General features: G+C 46.3%; 1 protein-coding gene across 1 annotated transcript in view; it reads right to left on the bottom strand.

Annotated features, from left to right (window-relative positions):
- The window catches only part of RTN4IP1 (reticulon 4 interacting protein 1), a 70186-nt gene that overhangs the window by 19713 nt on the left and 31913 nt on the right, over nucleotides 1–18560 (bottom strand). Inside the window, exons 7-8 of the mRNA XM_069726283.1 lie at nucleotides 7697–7880; nucleotides 5913–6005 (exon numbers count right to left, since the gene is read on the bottom strand). Coding sequence (XP_069582384.1) covers nucleotides 5913–6005; nucleotides 7697–7880 — 277 coding nt within the window. The remainder of the gene's footprint in view (nucleotides 1–5912; nucleotides 6006–7696; nucleotides 7881–18560) is intronic.

Raw genomic sequence — 18560 nt, 5'->3', positions numbered from 1 at the left:
CGGTGATACCCCATATGTGGGGGTAAACTACTGTTTGGGCACATGCCGGGGCTCGGAATTGAAGTAGTGACGTTTTGAAATGCAGAATTTGATGGAATGGTCTGCGGGCGTCACGTTGCGTTTGCAGAGCCCCTGGTGTTCCTAAACAGTAGAAACCCCCCACAAGTGACCCCATTTTAGAAACTAGACCCCCCAAGGAACTTATCTAGATATATGGTGAGCACTTTGAACCCCCAAGTGCTTCACAGACGTTTACAACGCAGAGCCGTGAAAATAAAAAATCATTTTTCTTTCCTCAAAAATGATGTTTTAGCAAGCATTTTTTTATTTTCACAAGGGTAACAGGATAAATTGGACCCCAGTAATTGTTGTGCAGTTTATCCTGAGTACGCTGGTACCCCATATGTGGGGGTAAACCACTGTTTGGGCACACGTCGGGGCTCGGAATTGAGGGAGCACCATTTGACTTTTTGAATACGAGATTGGCTGGAATCAATGGTGGCGCCATGTTGCGTTTGGAGACCCCTGATGTGCCTAAACAGTGGAAACCCCTCAATTCTACCTCCAACACTAACCCCCCCACACCCCTAACCCTAATCCCAACTGTAGCCATAACCCTAATCACAACCCTAACCCCAACCCTAACCCTAAGGCTATGTGCCCACGTTGCGGATTCGTGTGAGATTTTTCAGCATCATTTTTGAAAAATCCGCGGGTAAAAGGCACTGCGTTTTAGTGGCGGATTTTCCGCGAATTTCCAGTGTTTTTTGTGCGGATTTCACCTGCGGATTCCTATTGAGGAACAGGTGTAAAACGCTGCGGAATCCGCACAAAGAATTGACATGCTGCGGAAAATACAACGCAGCGTTTCAGCGCTGTATTTTCCGCACCATGGGCACAGCGGATTTGGTTTTCCATAGGTTTACTTGGTACTGTAAACCTGATGAAACACTGCTGCGAATCCGCAGCGGCCAATCCGCAGTGTGGGCACATAGCCTAATTCTAAAGGTATGTGCACACGCTGCGGAAAACACTGCGGATCCGCAGCAGTTTCCCATGAGTTTACAGTTCAATGCAAACCCATGGGAAACAAAAATCGCTGTACACATGCTGCAGAAAAACTGCACGGAAACGCAGCGGTTTACATTCCGCAGCATGTCACTTCTTTGTGCGGATTCCGCAGTGGTTTTACAACTGCTCAAATAGAAAATTGCAGTTGTAAAACCGCAGTGAAATGCGCAGAAAAAACGCGGTAAATCCGCCATAAATCCGCAGCTGTTTAGCACTGCGGATTTATCAAATCATTTATCAAATGTGGGTGATCGGAGCATGGGGGGGTGAATCGGAGCGCGGGAGGGGTGGAACGGCGCACGGGGAGGGTGGAACGGAGCACGGGGGGGTGGAACGGAGCACGGGGGGGTGGTGGACCGGAGTGCAGGGGGGGTGACTGGAGCACAGGGAGGTGAGCGGACAAGAGCACGGGGGGGAGCGGAGCACAGGACGGAGGGGAGCGGGGCAGTGTACCGGGCAGATCGGAGGGCTGGGGGGGGCGATCGGTGAGGTGGAGGCACATTAGTATTTCCAGCCATGGCCGATGGTATTTCAGCATCGGCCATGGCTGGATTGTAATATTTCACCCGTTATAATAGGTGAAATACTACAAATCGCTCTGATTGGCTGTTGAAAGTGAAACTGCCAATCAGAGCGATCGTAGCCACGGGGGGGTGAAGCCACCCCCCCTGGGCTAAACTACCACTCCCCCTGTCCCTGCAGATCGGGTGAAATGGGAGTTAACCCTTTCACCCGATCTGCAGGGACGCGATCTTTCCATGACGCCAGATAGGCGTCATGGGTCGGATTGGCACCGACTTTCATGACGCCTACGTGGCGTCATGGGTCGGGAAGGGGTTAAGACCAGAGAATACTGGTCATGCACCTTTAAGACCAGAGAATACTGGTCATGCACCTTTAAGACCAGAGAATACTGGTCATGCACCTTTAAGACCAGAGGATACTGGTCATGCACCTTTAAGACCAGAGGATACTGGTCATGCACCTTTAAGACCAGAGAATACTGGTCATGCACCTTTAAGACCAGAGAATACAGGTCATGCACCTTTAAGACCAGAGAATACAGGTCATGCACCTTTAAGACCAGAGGATACTGGTCATGCACCTTTAAGACCAGAGAATACTGGTCATGCACCTTTAAGACCAGAGAATACTGGTCATGCACCTTTAAGACCAGAGAATACTGGTCATGCACCTTTAAGACCAGAGAATACTGGTCATGCCCTTTAAGACCAGAGAATACTGGTCATGCACCTTTAAGACCAGAGAATACTGGTCGTGCACCTTTAAGACCAGAGAATACTGGTCGTGCACCTTTAAGACCAGAGAATACTGGTCGTGCACCTTTAAGACCAGAGAATACTGGTCGTGCACCTTTAAGACCAGAGAATACTGGTCGTGCACCTTTAAGACCAGAGAATACTGGTCGTGCACCTTTAAGACCAGAGAATACTGGCCGTGCACATTTAAGACCAGAGAATACTGGTCGTGCACCTTTAAGACCAGAGAATACTGGTCGTGCACCTTTAAGACCAGAGAATACTGGTCGTGCACCTTTAAGACCAGAGAATACTGGTCGTGCACCTTTAAGACCAGAGAATACTGGTCGTGCACCTTTAAGACCAGAGAATTCTGGTCGTGCACCTTTAAGACCAGAGAATACTGGTCGTGCGCCTTTAAGACCAGGGAATACTGGTCATGCGCCTTTAAGACCAGGGAATACTGGTCATGCGCCTTTAAGACCAGGGAATACTGGTCATGCGCCTTTAAGACTGGGAATACCCTTTAAGACCAGGTACTTCCTTACCCGGGTACTGATGTAGAGTCGATGTGCCCCTTTAATGCAAAAATACTGTCACCCCAGTGTGAGCTGGCCGGGTGGACCAAGATGGCCACCGGGAGCTGCAGAGTTGATAAAATCTCGCAGAGAGCGAGAAGCGCCAATTTGGGGGGCGGAGCCACAAACACGATGTTGAATAGGCCCAAGCCGGGGCCTAAATTTCTGTAGCCGGCGGGCGACACCAGCGGGGCGTTCCAGGCAAGACTTCCAGGATGCGGCCTACAAATCGGCCGAAGCCGGGGACTAAATTTTTGCAGCCATCCAGAGCGTTACCTCAGAGAGGTGGGCCACAGGGAAGTGGCTGAGGCTGCCTGTCAGCATGTGGATATCCCACTGAAGATGGATCCACTCACCATTGGTGCGCGTCCCGGCATGGAGCCGCCGCGGATGTGGGTTTCAGCGCTGTTCTGTGCAGCGTGGACGGTGCAGGGATAAGCCTCAATCCATCATCCGTTTGTGAGGGAGGTGGAGAGGAACCGTCCGCCTCCTTGTGCCATCCGCTTTCACAGTGGTGGGACAGTGGGGGCCGCTCGGACGCCATAGAGAGGGGCCTCTGTACAGCCACGGAGTTCAGTCCGGGTGGACAGGGCCAGTTGTCCGGCATTAGGCCTGGCTCCAGGAGAGGATACATGGAGGCGACACTCCATGTGGTCGCCTGCTGCTGGTGTGGGGAGATCGGGACCGTGAAGGAACCGTCGCCCCTGAAGTGAGCTCAGGCACGGCTTCCCACGTCGCAGGAGAGGGTACGGGGAGGTATACTCGCCGTGCTCGCCTGTTGATGGTTCGGGGGAGATCGGAACCTTGAAAGGAACCGTCGCCCCCTTCACTCCGTTAATTAAAAAATAAAAATTTACAGAAAAGTAAACAATAAAATAAAAACGTTGGGGTCTAAAACAGACCCATGTGCCTCCTACAGACACTAAGCAAGAACTGGTTAGCTGAGAGCCAGCAGGAGGGTGTATACTGCAGGGGAGGAGCCGAGAGCCAGCAGGAGGGTATATACTGCAGGGGAGGAGCCGAAAGCCAGCAGGAAGGTGTATACTGCAGGGGAGGAGCTGAGAGCCAGCAGGAAGGTGTATACTGCAGGGGAGGAGCCGAGAGCCAGCAGGAGGGTGTATACTGCAGGGGAGGAGCCGAGAGCCAGCAGGAGGGTATATACTGCAGGGGAGGAGCCGAGAGCCAGCAGGAAGGTGTATACTGCAGGGGAGGAGCCGAGAGCCAGCAGGAGGGTGTATACTGCAGGGGAGGAGCTGAGAGCCAGCATGAGGGTGTATACTGCAGGGGAGGAGCCGAGAGCCAGCAGGAGGGTGTATACTGCAGGGGAGGAGCCGAGAGCCAGCAGGAGGGTGTATACTGCAGGGGAGGAGCCGAGAGCCAGCAGGAGGGTGTATACTGCAGGGGAGGAGCCGAGAGCCAGCAGGAGGGTGTATACTGCAGGGGAGGAGCCGAGAGCCAGCAGGAGGGTGTATACTGCAGGGGAGGAGCCGAGAGCCAGCAGGAGGGTGTATACTGCAGGGGAGGAGCCGAGAGCCAGCAGGAGGGTGTATACTGCAGGGGAGGAGCCGAGAGCCAGCAGGAGGGTGTATACTGCAGGGGAGGAGCGGAGAGCCAGCAGGAGGGTGTATACTGCAGGGAGGAGCCGAGAGCCAGCAGGAGGGTATATACTGCAGGGGAGGAGCCGAGAGCCAGCAGGAGGGTGTATACTGCAGGGGAGGAGCCGAGAGCCAGCAGGAGGGTGTATACTGCAGGGAGGAGCCGAGAGCCAGCAGGAGGGTGTATACTGCAGGGGAGGAGCAGAGAGCCAGCAGGAGGGTTTATACTGCAGGGGAGGAGCCGAGAGCCAGCAGGAGGGTGTATACTGCAGGGGAGGAGCTGAGAGCCAGCAGGAGGGTGTATACTGCAGGGGAGGAGCTGAGAGCCAGCAGGAGGGTGTATACTGCAGGGGAGGAGCTGAGAGCCAGCAGGAGGGTATATACTGCAGGGGAGGAGCTGAGAGCCAGCAGGAGGGTGTATACTGCAGGGGAGGAGCTGAGAGCCAGCAGGAGGGTGTATACTGCAGGGGAGGAGCCGAGAGCCAGCAGGAGGGTGTATACTGCAGGGAGGAGCCGAGAGCCAGCAGGAGGGTGTATACTGCAGGGAGGAGCCGAGAGCCAGCAGGAGGGTGTATACTGCAGGGGAGGAGCGGAGAGCCGGCAGGAGGGTGTATACTGCAGGGGAGGAGCCGAGAGCCAGCAGGAGGGTGTATACTGCAGGGGAGGAGCCGAGAGCCAGCAGGAGGGTGTATACTGCAGGGGAGGAGCTGAGAGCCAGCAGGAGGGTGTATACTGCAGGGGAGGAGCTGAGAGCCAGCAGGAGGGTGTATACTGCAGGGGAGGAGCTAACTTTTTTTGTATCACTTAGTGTCAGCCTCCTATTGGCAGCAGCATACACCCACGGTCTGTGTCCCCCAATGAGGCGAAGGAGAAATATGCAGGAATAGCGACTATCTAACTTACTATTAGATTTATATATGCATGTAGGTTGCCATTTGCTGTAATCTATCTGGTCTTAAATGAAGACATCCTTAATCCTGTCTGTTTAAAATACTAATTCTTCCCCCCCCCCCAAATATGTTTCACTGGTTAAACCTGCTTCATCAGGGAAAGGGTAAGTGTGGCAAAGTATGGTATATCTGTTGTGCACTGAAGTTATAAAACCTCTGTTAGGGCGTCATTAGGGCATCACTGGAGGTTTATTAGTTACTAACCAACGAGAATGTACTCTTACCATATTGTTTGACTGACAAATTAAGTTGTCAAACAAATGCTATGGAAGCAGCCAATTTGACAGATATCTTTGTGCATAGTCCTTCGACCATCCAATCATGAGCCATTCCTCATGCATGCGCATTGCACAGTGGCGCTGTAATTCAGCGCCATCAAGTATTTGCTCACGAATGTTTTTATGACATAACACCGCACAACAACATAAAGGTCTATGACTAGTTAGAACTGCCACATACCTTGCCAGCGTCAACGAGCTCTCCTATTTCATCTAGTGTTGGACCACTGGGAGCAAAGAATCCCCATCGGTAGTGGATTCCTTTGTAGTAGTGCTAGAAAAGAAAGAAATGGCCTGAGCCTTACTACATCTTAGGCGTTGTACTACAACCAGTATAATGCTACCTGTGCACATACAGTAGGGAAAATAAGTATTTGATATACTGCCAATTTTCCCACCTACAAAGAATGGAGAGGTCTGTAATTTTTATCATCAGGTACATTTCAACTGTGAGATAAAATCTAAAAATAAAAAACAGAAAATCACATTGTATGATTTTTAAATACTTAAATTTAATTTTATTGCATGAAATAAGTATTTGATCACCTATCAACCAGCAAGAATTCTGGCTCTCACAGATCTGTTAGTTTATCTTTAAGAAGCCCTCCTAATCTGCACTCATTACCTGTATTAATTGCACCTATTTGAACTCGTTACCTGTATAAAAGACACCTGTCCACACACTCAATCACACTCCAACCTCTCCACCTAGGCAAAAACCAAAGAGCTGCCTAATGACAGGAGGGAAAAATTGTATACCTCCACAAGGCTGGAAGGGCTACAGGACAATAGGCAAGCAGCTTGGTGAGAAGGCAACAACTGTTGGCACAATTATTAGAAAATGGAAGAAACACAGGATGACTGTCAATTTTCCTCGATCTGGGATTCCATGCGGTATCTCGCCTTGTGGGGTAAGGATGCGTCTGAGAAAGGTCAGGAATAAGAATAGAAATACACGGAAGAACCTGGTCAATGACCTGAAGAGAGCTGGGACCACAAGCTCAAACATTCCTGTTAGCAACACACTACGCCGTCATGGAATAAAATCCTGCAGGGCACACAAGGTCCACCTGCTCGCACCAGCACATGTCCATTCCCATTTGAAGTTTGTCAATGACCATGTGGATGATCCAGAGGAGACATGGGAGAAGGTCATGTGGTCATATGAGACCAAAATAGAACTTTTTGGTGTTAACTCACTCGCCGTGTTTGTAGGAAGAATAAGGATGAGTACAACCCCCAAAACACCGTCCCAACCGAGAAGCATGGTGGGGGAAGCATCATACTTTAGGGGTGCTTTTCTGCAACGGGGACAGGACAACTGCACCGTATTGAAGGGAGCATGGATGGGGTCATGTAGGGCAAGATTTGGGCCAACAAGCTCCTTCTCTCAGCAATATATTGAAGATGGGTCGTGGCTGGGTCTTCAATCATGACAATGACACGAAACACACAGCCAGGGCAAGTACGGGGTGGTTCTATAAGAAGCATTTCAAGGCCCTGTAGTTGCCTAGCCAGTCTCTAGCCTTGAACCCAATAGAAAATCTTTGGAGGGAGAAAATCTGTATGGAGGAGTGGGCCAAAATCCCTGCTGCAGTGTGTGCAAACTTGGTGAAGAACTGCAAGAAACGTCTGACCTCTGCAACTGAAAAACAAAAGGTTTCTGTACCAAATATTAAGTTCTGTTTTTCTATTGTACCAAATACTGTTTTCATAAAATAAAATGCAAATTATTTATGTAAAAATCATACAATCAGATTTTCTGGTTTTTATTTTTTGATTCTGTCTCACAGTTGAAGTGTATCTATGATAAAAAAAATTACAGACCTCTCCATTCTTTGTAGGTGGGAAAACTTGCAAAGTTGGCTGTGTATTAAATACTTATTTTCCCACTGTATAGCAAATATTCTTGTCAGCACTTTGCACAGATCTACATTTTGATTATTCAGAAATGGGAAATATTACCTTCATTACTTTTGATGCCAGCGTAACACCTGTACGCATCATGCCATCTGCTATTCCCAGCTGGTCGTTGTTATACAAGAAAGGGGTGACCAGGGTGACATATGTTGCTCCAGACCATGGTTTTAGAAACTGAACAGCCAATTCTTCACTAGTTCCTCCAATGTTATCAAGAATGGCATCAAATCTGAAATTGTAATGATAAAACATTTAAAAATAAACTTTGGTTACTACATGGGGAGGTCCATATTATTTTGTTCTCATCTTGGGATGGTAAGGTTTATTTTATTAAATATATACAAGTTTAGATTTTCTTTCTAAAAGACTGCTCATAAACCAGACACCACTGCCATAAGAACATTACCGAATCTGGAAGCAACGTGCCATGGTCACCAGATAGGTCATAGGTCATTACACAAGCCGATGGGTTATTGTCCTGAATTCTTATACTGAACAGAGGTGAGCTTAAGTATCACTACAGAAAGGGAATTTCTGCTAAGTAGATAACAAGTAATGAACATACATGATTTATGCATGTTCACCCATGGATGAGCAGGGTCATGTTTCAAAAGGTGCAGATTTTGGATGTTACCATCGCCATATTATGTGTTACTCAAGTGGTTGTGGAACCACGGTGCCAAGGTACGGAGAGAACCTGGAGGGGCGTAACGAAGCATAACATAACTAAACCTGATACTTCACTAGAGCCCCTGATGGTGTGATTAGACTTGAACCAAGGTGGGGACATTCTAAGCACACTGCCAGGTGCTGGGAGAAAACAAAATGACAAGAGAGCACGGTCGGATAAGTAAACACACCAGCATCCCTGCATGAGGGGGTGCAGGGGTGCCGTCGCTGCGCTAACAGTACTCCCTCCTTACGCTCTTTCTTCAAGCTCACCAGAAATTTCTGAAGAAGTGGAGAATACGCATTTTCTTTGGGCGTCCAAGACCTTTCTTCAGGTCTAAATCCCTTCGAATCGATTAAGAAAAATGTCTTCCCTCTCACACTTTTCATGGCCAGGATATTCATCATCTAAAAGACATCCTCAGGGCTAATGGGAGAAGGCGTAGCACCAGGATCCTCGAAAAAGGGACTTAAGATGACAGGCTTCAGTGGGGACACGTGGAAGGAATTGGGTATTCGTAAGCAGGCTGGCAGTTTCAGCTCATAGGATAAGGCATTCATTTTTTGAGGACTTTGAAAGGGAACAATGAAGCGAGAACTAAACTTGTAGGATGGGATCTTGAGACAGATGTACTTGGAAGATAGCAATACCTTATCCCCTGGAAGATACAAAGGGGGATCCAAACATTTCTTGTCCGCATGCTTCTTCATACGCTCAGACGATTTTTCTTTAGTGACTTTAATGTCCTCCCATATCTTTGAGAAATCCATTGAAAGGGCATCGGCAGGTGGTACGCCAGAAGCGGCCATCACTGGAAGAGGAAGTCCTGGCTGTTGCCCAAAAACAACATAAAAAATGAAGAACTCGCAGAAGATTCACTTATGTGGTATAGAAGAACTCTGCCCATGGCAAGAGGTTGACCCAATTGTCGTCATGTGCTTTTGTGAAGTGCCACAGGAAGCTAGCTGGAATCTGATTGATTCTCTCCTCTTGTCCGTTGGATTGAGGGTGGTATGCAGACGAGAAATCCAGGACTAAGTTCAAAAGCTTGCACAAAACTCCCTAGTGTTTGAATATGTAAACTGGACACCTTGGTCAAATACAATGTGGTGAAGGAATCCGTGAAGGCGGAATATGTGATGGATTAATTTCTCCGCAAGTTTCGGAGCGGACGGAAGGCCTGGTAATGGGGTGAAATGTGCCATCTTTAAGAAGCGATCCACCACTACCCAGATGCTGGAACAGCCCAAGGACACAGGAAGATCTGTGATAAAGTCTAAGGCAATATGCTGCCAAGACATCAAGGGCACAGGAAGTGGTAGGAGTCACTCGGATGGGAGTTGTCTAGCAAGGGCAGGAGGAAAGGAAATCCATGATTTCCTTACGCATGGTAGACCACCAGTATTGACGATATATGAGCTGCAAAGTTTTTCTGCCAAGAATGACAGTCCTCCCTGGAGGAGTGGCCGCAATGCAGAACTCGCCTCTTGTCTGATTCTGATAACAGGCAGAATTTGGGACAGGTTTACTGGAGCCACAGTAACCATGTGGCTTGGATGGCTCGATGATGAGTTGAGGTTCCTCCTTTTGGTCAGTGGGAAGGAAGGATCGGGAAAGTGCATCAGCCTTGGTCGATCTAATACTGGAGCAGAGGAGAAGACTTGTTTCAGGGAAAGAAAAGCGTTCTTAGCCTCTGGAGTCCTTATCTTCGGATTGGCGCCCTTATGGATTATGGAGAAGAGTAGAGCGGTCCAGGACAAAAAATGCAGAATGAATTGTTGGTAGTACTTGGCGAATCCTAGGAAACGCTGGATAGGTTTAACAGAGTCAGGACGCGGCCACTTGAAGAAGGAAGACAACTTCTCCGGATCCATCTCCAGTCCGAGATTATATAACGTAGGAAAAGCAGAGAAGGCTGTTCAAACACACATTTCTCAAATGTAGCTTACAGGGGTTTCTCTCCAAGTCACTGCAGGGCTTGGTGAACGTTCCGCCTATGCAAGGGCAGATCTGGAGAGAAGATCAAGATATCGTCCAGGTAGATCATGACATAAACATACAGGAGATCTAGAAAGATGTCGTTCAAAAATTCTTGGAAGACAGCTGGGGCATTGCTGAGCCCAAATGGCATAACTCTGTATTCATAATCTCCGTCCCGGGTGATGAAAGCCATCTTCCACTCATCTCCTCAATATATCCGGATGAGAATGTATGCTCCTCACAGATCCAGTTTGGTAAAGATCCTAGCACCTCAGAGGTGGTCGAACAACTCTGGAATCAACGGCAACAGATACTTATCAGTGATCTGATTGAGAACCCTACAATCAGTGCAAGGTTGGAGGGTCCCATCCTTTTTCTTTACAAAAAGGAAGCAGTCTCCAGCTGGAGATGCGGACTTGTGATTGAAACCCCCTAGCCAAATTCTCCTTAACATACTAAGACATGGCTAGAGTCTCCACCTGGGACAGGGGATAAATATGGCTTTGTGGAGGTGAGTATCCTGGAAGCAGTTCTATAGGTCAGTGGTACAGCCTATGTGGAGGGAACGTCTCTACTTCTTTCTTGTTGCAGACATCCGCATATTACCAGTAGTCAGTTGGTAATCCCGACAGAAGATGGTGCTACCGGCAGCTGGGCCAGTTATATAGGTGCAAGACACTTCTCATGACAAGAATGACCCCATCGAAGCACCACTCCAGATCTCCAGTCAAGTTCATGCATGCGGAGCCATGGAGGACCCAAAAGAAGCAGGCAAGACAGGTCTAGGAAGTACATAGAAGGCGATCTACTCAGCGTGCTGCATTCCTATCCAAAGCTCCACCTGCTCAATGACCACTCGAATGGCTACTGATATGTGCTTCCCATGGACAGAGGACACCCGCAACGGATTTTGGAGTTGTCGAACAGGGATCTGGTAGCAATCTACCCCTGAATGATGTATGAAGTTCCCTGTTGCACCGGAATCCAGATATGCTGTCTCAACAAATCGGGAACCTCCACAAGTCAATCATACGGTCAAGATCAATGGCGGAGAGGAATTGCACTCACCCAGGGTAGCCTCTCTTAATGGCTCTAGGCTTGGGAGTTTTTCGACTTCTTGGGACACGAGAGAATGAGATGACCGGTTTCTCCACAAGAGAAACACAAGCTGTTGGCTCGATGAATCTCTTGCCTTTGCTGAGCCAGCTCCACATTGTCAACTTACATAGATTCAAGAGATGGTGTGGGAGCAGTAGGCTAAAGAGTGAGTGGCCTTTGGAAGGACGGGACAAGAGGAAGCGGTTTTCTTTCACACACAGTTTCTCGGGAGTTATTCTGAAACGGGAGGTCGATTCGGATGGCCAGGAAACCTAGATTGTCCAGTGTAGTAGGAATGTCTCATCTTGCTAGCTCATAATTGATCCTTTCAGACAATCCTTCCCAGGAAGCGGCTAACAGTGTCTTGTTGTCCCAGCCGAGTTCAGAAGCTTGAGTGCGGAAACAGACTGCATATTGGTCTACAAACAGACTGGCATGGAGAACTCTGAGGAGGGATGAGGCAGCAAAACTAACTTGGCCTGGTTCGTTAAATACCTTGCGGAACACCTCCAGGAAGGTCTGCAGGTCTGAGATTATCGCATCTCATCTCACCCACAACGGGTTTGAGCCACACCAGGGCCTCTCCTCCAAGTTAGGACATTAGAAAGGCTATCTTCACTCGGTCGGAGGGAAACTGGTTGATAAAACCTCGGTATTGTTTCAGATCCCCGTCAAAACGGGATGGTGCAAATATCTGGGATCAAGAATTTGAAGCATGATTTGCAGACTGAATGGTCACTGCCGAGGTTGCCACAGTTTAAACCGAAGCACATGCAGTGGCTGTTGTCAAAGCATCCAGGTGGGCATTAATAGTCTGTAGTTAAGATAGGATATCTTGCTGATCTCATCGATGGGTCACCTCATGGTATAGGTCCGATACTGGAGGATCAGAGTCTGTGGGTTCAATGGCCTTCGCAAACAAGTTACATGCACGTAGTTGTGGAACCATTGTACCATGGTCCAGAGAGAGTCTGGAGGTGCATAACTAAGCAAACAGCTGGTTCTTCACTTGAGCTCCTGATAATGTGGTTAGGCTAGGTTCCCATTGCGTTAATGGGACCGCGCTAACCGACAGCGTTGCACGGCGAAATTAACGCCGTGCAACGCGTCCGTTAGCGCGCCCATTAACAGCAATGGGGACGCGCATCACTAGCGCGTGCCATTTTCGGCACGCGCTAGCGATGTGCCGGTGTTTTGTGGCGCGCCGCGGACGCTGCTTGCAGCGTCTGAGGCGCGCCCGCGGTCCGTTCTCCGCTCTCGCAGATCTCAGATCTGCGAGAGCGGGGACGTTTAACGCGACCCCTTTATATCACATTGCGTTAGCGCAATCCGCTAGCACTAGGCGCTAAACGGATTGCACTAACGCAATCTGAACCTAGCCTTAGACTTGAACTGTGGTGGATGCCAGGTACTACTCAAGGATGGACCCTGAAGCCACAGCAGCTGACCCTCAAGGGGACAGGGAAGTAGGACTGGCTAGGAACTGGTTAGCAGAATGTATGCAGCAAGTAGACAGATGCGGATCAGGCACCTGCAGGACTGGGACAGGAACACATGGCAGCCACAGTTACGGGATCACTGGTGCAGGTACACAGGTGTGGATTCAGACAGATCTGGAACAGGACTGGGCACAAGCAGGATGGGTTCAGGATTAGGTACAGAAGGACGAGCAGGATCAGGTGTAGACAAAGTGGAAAGGATCAGGTAGGCAGGATGGACAGAATCAAATATTGAGAGCACAGGTACAGGGACCTTGCAACTAGCTAACAGGATAAAGTCTGATAACTGAAGTTGCTTAGGCACCTCCCAATATTTAATATCAGACATTTCCCAGCTATTAGCTGATGACATTTTAGCAGCACATGCTGGCCCTTTAAAAGGCCGGAAGGGTGCGCCCTAAGCACACTTCTAGGAGTCTTGTGTGCTGTGCGCAGGTCCTGGGAGGAAACAAAGCGACGAGTAAGCGCGTACGGGTAAGTAAAACACACCAGCAAGGAGGAAGAAGGAGACACATGGTATGGTATGCAATTTAGAGGATTGATTTACAAGGACAGAGGTGGATAAAGTAGAGAAATTTTTGTCATCCACTAGAACAAATGGATAGTACTTGGGCTGCCTTAGACGATCATAAGTAAATCTCACTAACTTTTAGAGGCCGGATTCTCCCAAGTCCAGAAGAAGGCCTCTACCCCCAAGTCCTCATTCAGAAGTCAGTAATTCTCATACAAGTGCTATTAGTATTTCTGATGAATAGACTTTTGCCTATGATAGTCTATGGGGTAGTACACAAATATCAAAAGATTGACTGACACATCGAAACAGAAAACAGGTGTGAACAAGTGGTTACTAAGAGTAGCCATCGCCATAAATAACCAACAAATAAAATAGAACTCTGTAGCGCTATAGCATACACACAGAAAATATATGAAATTTAGAATTGCCTTACTGATCAAGAAAATGTGAAAAATTGAGAATACTTAGCACATCAATTGGCCAATTCCTTTTTTTGGTTATATACAGAATAGTAGTGTGTTCAAAAACATGAGTTAATCACAAAATCTTTATACTAGTCTTTATTTCCATGCTTTGGGAACATTGCGATCTGTTTTCTAATTCCAAAACATAAAGAGAAATGTATATCATTTTTAACTACGTTACTTTACAGAAAACAAAAAATGAACATTGGGCTGTTCTAAAAAAAAAAAAAAATAGCGTCTGATGAAAGTCACTGATGAAACTTGGTCCATTTTTCCTCGTAGGTGAAAAAATGTGTTGTTTGAATGAGGTCCAAGTTTGGTACTTACAGGGAAACACTTTCTTTTAGCGCTCTTCTTTACGGCTTGCTCACACTGGCAAGTAGCCAGCGTGTAAATCGGAAGAGTGCTATCTGATATTTCATCACATAGCACTCGCTTCAATGTTATACTGTGGGGCAGCGAGTCGGCATTAGAAAAAAAAAAGTGTATATTGGACGGCCTGCACCCAATTCAAGTCTATGGGTGTGCGCAAAACATCAGACGGCAGATGTATGTCATCCAAGTGCAGTCCAATGTACGCCAAGTTGAACATGCTGCACAGAGGTAGCTGGATGTCAAACCAACATTGACATGTGTTGGTGTCATTATTTGCAAAAGAACGCTGCCTTATGTAAATAAAAAATGAAATTACCAATAAAGAAACATTGCAGCTCCTAAAACATTTTAAAGGAGAACTTTTCTCCAGACTCTAAATATCTATTTATCTCATCCACTCAGCTCGTTCTAAGGCCATGTTCTCAAGCAGCGGTTTATTCTGCACCCAAAACCTGCTATCATGGCAGTAAAAACACTGGATAGAAAACGTACAGTCCGCTTTTCAGCGTTTACATGGCGGTTTCTGGATGCGGAACACATTTGTGCTTTGTCCACAGTACATATGTAATAAAGTTTGTATTATTCACCAAAAGCTACTGTAGAAAGCAGCTGTTTATTGGTACAAAAACGCTGAAAAAAAACAAACGAAAACCGATGATATGAACTTAGCCTAAAAGGTAAAAGTCCCAAGAAAGGGATCCCTGTATGGCTGAGGCATCTACAGTTAATTTACAATTTCTCATACAATCAGCTAAAATAATTCATTAATTTCTGGGTTCATGATGCTACAATGAGTATGTGGAAGGAAGACCATGACACAGTCAAATCATTCAAATAAGTAGGTGGAAAAGCCAGTTAAGCTCTGATTTCCATGTTGCAGCGCACGTGGGATAGGACCATAGGGGTAAATATACAAACTGATTTGCTTTGCACTAGAATTTGTCAGTAGACCACACAGTCATATTCTCCACTAATGAGAACATGTATTTGCCTGCAGCAAACAAGGGGCTAATGAATGTCTTTTGCATTAACCGCCTTACCGATTGTCCTAACAGAACATTTGGCTCCTAAAGAATAAACAGACAATTTCTATAAAAATGGAATATAATATTCTTTCCTGAATAGGACTGTGTACATTTTACTCTGAAGTGCTGCAATATATTTAGTATAGATGCCAGATCCGAGGCAGATTCCCACTCTGCTCCCTGGAAGGCCACGTTCACACTATCAGGATTTGGTCAGTATTTTACATCAGTATTTGTAGCCAAAACCAGGATGATAAATACAGAAGTGGTGCATATGTTTCTATTATACTTTTCCTCTGATTGTTTAACTCCTGGTTTTGGCTTACAAATACTGATGTAAAAGTAAAAAAGCTTCAAAAACTTTTCAAATCTGCTTCAGGAATTAAAAAAAAAAGTCCTGCAATGAAGCAACTTCCAAATGTTTTCTACTCACACCAAAAACTCTATGTGCATATACTCCTAGGCTTTGTTCACACGTTGCGTTGTTTTTTTTTTAATAAAAAAATTTCAGCTGCGTTTTACAGTACCAGCAAAGTGTTTGAGTTTCAGAAATCTCATGCACACAGCTTGTTTTTTTGTCCTCAGTATTTTGTGCAATACCTTGGTTTTGCCAAATGCAGCATATCATTTCTTTCAGCGTTTTTTCAGCATGTTTTATCCATTTGAAGCAATGGGTGGTGCAAAAACACAAACAAAATGCAGATATCAGTTTTTGCTGTGTTTTTGGTACCAAAACCTGATGAAGTACAATATATATATTTTTTATATGCACTAAACTTTATGAGCATGCGCAAGAGCCAAATGTTCCATGACAAAAACGCAGCAAAATAACCTAAGCAAAACCTGCTTTTTTGAAGCAAGATTCTTACTGCCAAAAGAGCAGGTTTTGCCTGCAAAAAAAAAAAAAACACATAAAAATCGCAACATTTTAACATAGCCTTAGGGTGTGTTCACACTGAGGGTTTTTTTCCCCCCTTTTGCGGTGTTTTCTTAGAAATTGTTTAATTGAAGAGTTATTGCTCTGAAAATTAAAAAAAAAAAAGAACAAATTAGTGGGAATTCCAAGGGTATGTTTACACTTAGTTTGACATTGAACACTATGGCTTTATTACAGTGAGCATCTACAGTGCTTTGAAAATGTATTCATACCCAGTGAACTTGTCCACATTTTTTTCAGGTCACACCCACAAGCTTAAATTGATTTTATTGGGATTTATTATGTGATATAGAAGACCAAGTAGCAAGTGTAAAAGAAATGATGTAGGATTTTCTAAATATTTGAAAAATATAATTCTGAAAATTGTGACGTGCATTTGTATTCAGTGCCCCCTGAGGCAATGCTCTGGCTCAGTGAAATTGGATGGAGAGCGTCTGTGAACAGCAAAGTCTTGCCACAGATTCTCAATGGGATTTAAGTCTACTGTGACTACGCTTTGATCTAAACCATTCCATTTCAGCTCTGGCAGTATATTTAGGGTTGTTGTCCTGCTGGAAGATGAACCTATTGTCCAGTCTCAAGTTTATTAAAGCCTCTAACAGATTTTCATCCAGGATTGCCCTGTATTTAGCTCGTTCATTTTTCCAACAAGTCTGACCAGCTTCCCTGTCCCTGCTGAAGAAAAGTATCCCGACAGCATGATGCTGGCTACAGCATGTTTGATGGTGGGGATGGTGTTTTCAGGGTGATGTGCAGGGTTTTTTGCCACACATTGCATTTAGCAACAAAAATTCTGGCCTCAGCTGTGTAAGTTCTACTCTACTCTCAGCTGTGTCTCCTACATGTCATATGTAAGAAGGTGCTTTGGTCAGATGAGATCAAAGTAGAACTTTTGGGGCTAAATGCCAAATGCTAAGTATGGAGGGAAACTAACACTGCACATCACGCTAGAAAACACCATCCCCACCAGCAAACATGATGGAAGCAGCAATAGGCTGTCAGGATGCTTTTATTCAGCAAGGAAAGGAAAGCTGGACATAGCTGATGTGAAGTTGAATGGAGCTAAATACCAAGTAATCCTGGAAGAAAAGCCATCGGAGGCTGCATAAGACTTGAGATTGGGGTGTAGGTTCACCTTCCAGCAGGACAATGACCTAAAACATACTTCCAGAGCTACAATGGAAAGGTTTAGATCAAAAGCATATTTGTGTGTGAATGGCCCAGTCACAGTCCAGACCTAAATCCCATTGAAAAAAAATTAGGAAAAGTTCACAGGGTGTGAAGAATATTGGAGACATAATTCCATTTCTATCATCTGTATCCTATTTGGAACAGAATTATAAAAAATCCCTTCAGCACATGCTGTGATAACATAACACCTGGCCGGTTTCAATCAACGGAATTCACACACTCCCCCCCCCCCCACTAGCTAGCTGGTATGCAACCTTCTACAGAAGCCAGGGGTGGGGAACCTTTTTTCTGTCAAGGGCCATTTGGAATTTTATAATCGCGTTCAGAGGCCGTATACAATTATTAACTTGAACATTAGCCAACTCTATTTATTCAAACATTTAAATAACTCTCGCCTAATGTGATGGCTGGAATTACTTCTCTTTGGTGAGGCGTGCTATGTTGGGAGGTATTGATGATATTGCTACTCGCAACTGGTTTTCTAAGTTTGCATCAGTCAGTCTTGAGCGACATCGACACTTTGCGATAGAAAGTTTTGAAAAGAATTGCTCACGGCAATAAGAATGTATGTGCCCCCCACAATGCCCCTTATCTAATATGTGTGCGCCATCCCCTCAATAAACATCTCATGTAACATCACATAAGACCTGGATATGATGATAGGTTACATGAGATGGGCGTAGAGGGTGGCACACACAAACACTACTCACCATGAAAAATGTAGGTGCCATACAGTGCCTTTCTCATGTTACATGCCACTACATCCAGCCCTCATTATATGATATTTCTGTGAGATTGGCACTGAGGGTGGCTTATACAATATTACCACATCCACCAGTCATTATACATTAGATGGGCACTGAGGGTGGAACAAACATATTACATGATTAAAAGTATTTGCCACTCCGTGCCAATTCACTGTAGGATTTCAGCACTCCACTCATTCTGTATGTAACGTTACACGAGGTGGGCATTTAGAGTGGCACGTACATTGTGAGAGATGGCTGAAGATGCCAACCCTAGTGCCCATCTCATTGCAGGATACATCTATTATTATGTAACCACTGGTATGGTTTGCCAACCTCAGTGCCCATCTGACATCTCATGCCCCCACCTCCTCATTATGCAGTATGTCACACGAGGTGGGCCCTGAGGG

This window comes from Ranitomeya imitator, chromosome 5, assembly GCF_032444005.1.
Source record: "Ranitomeya imitator isolate aRanImi1 chromosome 5, aRanImi1.pri, whole genome shotgun sequence".
NCBI classification, from domain to species: Eukaryota; Metazoa; Chordata; class Amphibia; order Anura; family Dendrobatidae; genus Ranitomeya; species Ranitomeya imitator.
This window is presented reverse-complemented; position numbering and strand designations above follow the sequence as displayed.